We start from the raw sequence: 6193 nt of genomic DNA, 5'->3' as shown, positions 1-6193 counted from the left end.
CAGTCTCGGGTGGACGCTGTGCGTCCTCGCGCACCTGTTGTTGTTGACAGTTCCCAGACTGTTCAGCAGTTCCAGGACGCTGCGTCCGGCTCCGTCACGTATGCACCAGTGCGACCGGACTCTGCGAGTCAAACGTTGCCTAAACCTTTGCCGTTTTCTCATCAGTTATCGGATGAGGAACTGTCAGATGAAGACGTTGCTGAACCACAGCCTGAGGATCAGCCTTCAGAATTATATGAGCCTAAAGCAGTTCAACCATCCTTGGACTTTAGAAAAGTCATGGCTGTTTTTAAAGAGTTGTTCCCTGATCACTTTATTTCTGTGGCTCCTCGTTCGCCGCCGTCCGAGTTTGTCTTAGGCATGCCTGCTACCATGCCTGCCTTTACTAAACTCGTTCTCTCTCGCTCATCCAAGAGAGCTTTACGGCTGTTAGGCGATTGGTTAGAGACCAAGAGGAGTTTAGGGAAGACGGCGTTTGCCTTCCCCCCATCTAAACTCTCGTCTAGATCGAGCGTCTGGTATGCCACGGGAGAAGTTCTCGGCTTGGGAGTTCCTGCCTCTGCCCAGGGCGACTTCTCAAGTCTTGTAGACTCTCCCCGCCGCCTTGCCATGAGACGCTCGAAGATTAGTTGGGCCCCCTAGGACCTGGACCACCTTCTTAAAGGCATATTTAGGGCGTTTGAAGTCTTTAACTTCCTGGACTGGTGTTTGGGAGCCCTGAGTAGGAAAATCTCATCTGCCGATAGGGATGTTTCCTTACTCATTATGTCCTGCATGGACAAGGCCGTCCGCGATGGGTCCAACGAGCTTGCCGCTTCATTCACGTCCGGAGTCCTTAAGAAACGAGAGTCTCTGTGCTCTTTTCTATCAGCAGGAGTGACGCCATGCCAAAGATCTGAGCTACTCTTTGCGCCCTTGTCTAAGTGATTGTTTCCTGAAGTCTTGGTTAAGGAAATTGCCTTGTCTTTAGTGCAGAAGGACACCCACGATTTAGTTGCGTCCTCGGCTCGCAAAGCTCCCCCTTTGCCTGCCTTGTCTGCTAGACCTAGGATAGACACTCCAGCGTCCAGGTTTATCCCGCCCTTTCGTGGCAGAGCCTCCAGCAGGGGAGGTGCTCGTGCCGAAGGGAAGAGAGGGAAGAGGAAAGGATCCAAGTCCTCTAAGGGCAGAGTCTGACTGCCCGCAACTTCAGACAGCAGTAGGTGCCAGACTCAAGAACTTCTGGCAAGCCTGGGAGAAGAGAGGCGCAGATCAACAATCTGTGAGGTTGCTCAGAGAGGGGTACAAAATCCCTTTTGTACGCAGACCTCCTCTAGCAACGTCCCCCATCGATCTCTCTCCCAGGTACCGAGAGGAAGAAAAGAGACAAGCCCTGAAACTGGAAGTGTCTCTTTTGCTAGAGAAGGGAGCGGTGGTCAAAGTCTCGGACCTTCAATCACCGGGGTTTTACAACCGTCTCTTCCTAGTATCAAAGAAGACAGGAGGTTGGAGACCGGTGCTAGACGTCAGTGCTCTGAATGTCTTTGTCACAAAGACAAAGTTTACCATGGAGACCACAAAGTCAGTCCTAGCAGCGGTCAGAAAGGGAGACTGGATGGTCTCTCTAGACCTAAGGGACGCTTACTTCCACATCCCCATTCACTCAGACTCCCAACCTTTTCTGAGATTCGTCTTCGACGATGTGGTGTACCAGTTTCGGGCCCTGTGCTTTGGCCTAAGCACAGCTCCTCTCGTGTTTACGAGGCTTATGAGGAATGTGGCAAAATTCCTCCATTTATCGGACATCCGAGCCTCCCTTTATTTGGACGACTGGCTTCTCAGAGCCTCTTCCAGTCATTTGCTGTCTGAAGGATCTCAATTGGACTCTAGATCTGACCAAGGAATTGGGACTCCTAGTCAACTTGGAAAAGTCACAGCTGGTCCCATCCCAAACTATTCTGTATTTAGGGATGGAATTTCACAGTCAAGTTTTTCGGGCTTTTCCGTCGGCCCCCAGAATAGATCAAACCCTGCTCTCCATCCAGAAGATGTTGAAGAAAGAACGCTGCTCAGTCAGGCTTTGGATGAGTCTGGTAGGAACGCTGTCATCCCTGGAGCAATTTGTCTCGCTAGGAAGGCTACACCTCCGACCTCTTCAATTCCATCTAGCTTTTCACTGGAAAAAGGACAAGACGCTAGAGGCGGTCTCGGTCCCGATTTCCGAAAAGATAAAGACTTGTCTGACTTGGTGGAAGGACAATATCAGCCTACGAGAGGGTCTTCCCCTGGCAGTTCAGAAACCCAACCACGTTCTCTTCTCGGACGCATCGGACTTGGGCTGGGGCGCGACGCTGGACGGTCGGGAATGCTCAGGTCTGTGGAACTCGAGTCAGAGGAGCATGCATATCAACAGCAAGGAGCTTTTGGCGGTTCATCTGGCCTTGATAAGCTTCGAGAATCTCCTTCGAGGCAAGGTGGTGGAGGTCAACTCGGACAACACCACGGCCTTGGTGTACATTTCCAAACAGGGAGGTACCCACTCATTGACTCTGTACGAGATCGCAAGGGACCTGCTCATCTGGTCAAAAGATCGAGGCATCTTCCTAGTAACGAGGTTCATCCAGGGCGACTTGAACGTCCTAGCGGATTGTCTCAGTCGGAAAGGTCAAGTAATTCCAACCGAATGGACCCTCCACAAGGATGTGTGCAAGAGACTTTGGGCGACTTGGGGTTAACCCACCATAGATCTCTTTGCAACCTCGCTGACCAAGAGGCTTCCAATCTATTGCTCTCCAGTCCCAGACCCAGCAGCAATACATATAGATGCCTTCCTCCTAGATTGGTCACATCTAGATCTTTACGCATTCCCACCATTCAAGATTGTCAACAAGGTACTGCAGAAATTCGCCTCTCACGAAGGGACAAGGTTGACGTTAGTTGCTCCCCTCTGGCCCGCGAGAGAATGGTTCACCGAGGTACTTCGATGGCTGGTAGACGTTCCCAGAAGTCTTCCTCTAAGAGTAGACCTTCTACGTCAGCCACACGTAAAGAAGGTACACCAAAGCCTCCACGCTCTTTGTCTGACTGCCTTCAGACTATCGAAAGACTCTCGAGAGCTAGAGGCTTTTCGAAGGAGGCAGCCAGTGCGATTGCTAGAGCGAGGAGAGCGTCTACCATTAGAGTTTACCAATCGAAGTGGGAAGTCGTCCGAGACTGGTGCAAGTCAGTTTCCGTATCCTCGTCCAGTACCTCTGTAGCCCAAATAGCTGATTTTCTCTTATACCTGAGAAAAGTACGATCCCTTTCAGCTCCTACTATCAAGGGCTACAGAAGCATGTTGGCCTCGGTCTTCCGGCATAGAGGCTTAGATCTTTCCAACAATAAAGATCTGCAAGACCTCCTTAAGTCTTTTGAGACCTCTAAGGAACGTCGTTTGGCTACACCTGGGTGGAATTTAGACGTGGTCCTAAGATTCCTCATGTCAGACAGGTTTAAGCCTTCACATTCAGCCTCCCTGAAAGATCTCACTCTTAAGACTCTTTTCCTGGTATGCTTAGCCTCGGCTAAAAGAGTCAGTGAGCTTCATGCCTTCAGCAAGAACATCGGGTTTTCGTCAGAAAAAGCTACTTGTTCTCTGCAGCTTGGTTTACTAGCCAAAAATGAGCTACCTTCTCGTCCTTGGCCTAAATCTTTCGATATTCCTAGCTTATCGGAGATCGTAGGCAATGAACTAGAAAGAGTATTATGCCCTGTTAGAGCTCTTAAGTTCTACTTATCTCGTACTAAACCTTTACGAGGCCAATCTGAAGCGTTATGGTGTTCGGTTAAGAAACCATCCTTGCCTATGTCAAAGAATGCTTTGTCATATTTTATCAGATTGTTAATACGAGAAGCTCATTCACACTTAAGTGAGGAAGACCGATCTTTGCTTAAGGTTAAGACGCACGAGGTTAGAGCTGTAGCAACTTCCGTGGCCTTTAAGCAAAATAGATCTCTGCAAAGTATCATGGACGCAACCTATTGGAGAAGCAAGTCAGTGTTCGCGTCATTTTACTTGAAAGATGTCCAGACTCTTCACGAGAACTGCTACACACTGGGACCATTCGTAGCAGCGAGTGCAGTAGTGGGTGAGGGCTCAACCACTACAATTCCCTAATTCCATATCCTTTTAATCTGTCTCTTGAAATGTTTTTTTTAATGTTGTTTTTATGGGTTGTCCGGAAGGCTAAGAAGCCTTTCGCATCCTGGTTGATTTGGCGGGTGGTCAAAGTAATTTCTTGAGAGCGCCCAGATTAGGGGTTTGATGAGGTCCTGTTGTATGGGTTGCAGCCCTTGATACTTCAGCTCCTGGGAGTCTGTCAGCATCCTAAGAGGATCGCTGGGCTCCGTAAGGAAGACGTACTTACAAGGCAGAGTAATCGTCTAAGTCGACTTCCTTACCAGGTACCTATTTATTTTGGTTTTGTTATATTGATAACTGTCAAAATGAAAAAACTCTTAGCTTATACGATGTAAACATATTTAACTCTGGTCTCTACCCACCTCCTTGGGTGTGAATCAGCTATTATATATTCACCGGCTAAGTTAAATATTTAAAAATGATATTTTAATTATAAAATAAATTTTTGAATATACTTACCCGGTGAATATATAAATTAAACGACCCTCCCTTCCTCCCCAATAGAGACGCAGTGGGATGAGAAGAAATTGAAGGTTTTGTTTACATCGAGAGTGGTATCTGGCCGACAGTTGGCGCTGGTGGGCACACCCGCAACCTGCATAGCGATCGCTGGCGAGTTTTTTATGTATGTGTCTGTCGAGCAACAGAGTTGCAGCTATTATATATTCACCGGGTAAGTATATTCAAAAATTTATTTTATAATTAAAATATCATATTACTGAAACCTATATATATATATATATATATATATATATATATATATATATATATATATATATATATATATATATATATATATATATATATATATATATATATATATATATATAATATATATATATATATTGCACATTTTTATTTGTATATTGTGAAATTCATTTCAATAAAGTTTTCTTACAAATTCTTATCCTTGTCCATTTCAATCACTGAGACCATTTGTTTTCAACTGCAAGTTGTCAACAATAATCGTACAGTTTTGTAATCTTTGAATATAAAATAAAAAAAAACATTTTTTTATTTACACAGGTATGTCATCTACATATGAAAAATTCAGGAAGCCCACGCTTCAACTCTTGGAACTGGAAGCCTTTGGATTTCCGCGAATCCACCCAGAGGATGCCTCAAAGGCCTTAGTATTAGTATTAGGGACTGCCAAGCAACCCAATGATTCAACCACACAATCCAGAATCTGCCGACGATGCCACCTCGAATTTGAAGTTGACGAAGAGGGAAACATAAAAGAAGTTTGTATATTCCACCCTTATCGTCTATGCAAAAGGAAATATGGATGCTGTGGACTTGGCGAAGGTGAACTCCCTTGTAGAAAAGCCCCGAAGCACGTCCATGATCATGTCAACATAGATGAGATGACGGGCTTCACACTGACGTTAAAACATCTCTACTACCAAAAGGCTGTATACTCTCTGAGTTGCAACTGGGTGTACTCTGAGACTGGCAAGGTAATTGCATCTATTTCCATAGTACACACCTTCTGTGATGTTGTGTATGAAACAAAAGTAAGGCCAGAAGAGGATATTCTAGATTATAATTGGGAGCAAAGTGGTCTGGCGGATACTGATTTCTGGATGAAAAAATTCCAACAATACAGCAAGTCACAGACCATGTGAAATCGCTGATAACTACAAATGTAACAATAGTCGGCTTTTGTCTAAAGAAAGACAAGATAGCCCTACGTCTTATTCACGAGTGTTGTAGAGATCACTGCCTTGCACCCGCGTAAGAAGGGACCAATTACTAAAAATTAACTATCACCTGCGGAAGAATTTTTTGGCTTTGGAGAGCATTTCAGCTCCTTTGAAATCACGCCAGAATGCTATAATTGCATTAAAATTAGCCCTGCATAAGGCTGTGACAAAGAATAATAGTAATGCTGTGTTTGTAATGATAAAGTCTGATACAGATCAGCTTAGGTATAGGCAACAGATGATTGTCACCGTGTACTTATATGTATTTGTTTATTATTTAGGTTATTACTATATTTAAAATCATAGTAAGTAATGTTTGTATGTATAT

The 6193-nt window shown here is 45.1% G+C and overlaps 1 protein-coding gene across 1 annotated transcript in view; it reads left to right on the top strand.

Moving 5' to 3' along the window:
• The window catches only part of LOC137659117 (exonuclease GOR-like), a 41337-nt gene extending 35550 nt beyond the window's left edge, over positions 1 to 5787 (top strand). Inside the window, exon 2 of the mRNA XM_068394193.1 lies at positions 5186 to 5787. Within this exon, the coding sequence (XP_068250294.1) occupies positions 5186 to 5787 (602 nt within the window). The remainder of the gene's footprint in view (positions 1 to 5185) is intronic.
• Positions 5788 to 6193: the final 406 nt, after the last annotated feature.

The sequence above is a fragment of the Palaemon carinicauda genome, chromosome 19 (assembly GCF_036898095.1).
Source record: "Palaemon carinicauda isolate YSFRI2023 chromosome 19, ASM3689809v2, whole genome shotgun sequence".
NCBI classification, from domain to species: domain Eukaryota; kingdom Metazoa; phylum Arthropoda; class Malacostraca; order Decapoda; family Palaemonidae; genus Palaemon; species Palaemon carinicauda.
Note: the sequence above shows the minus strand (reverse complement) of the source record. Positions and strands in the feature narration are given on the sequence as shown.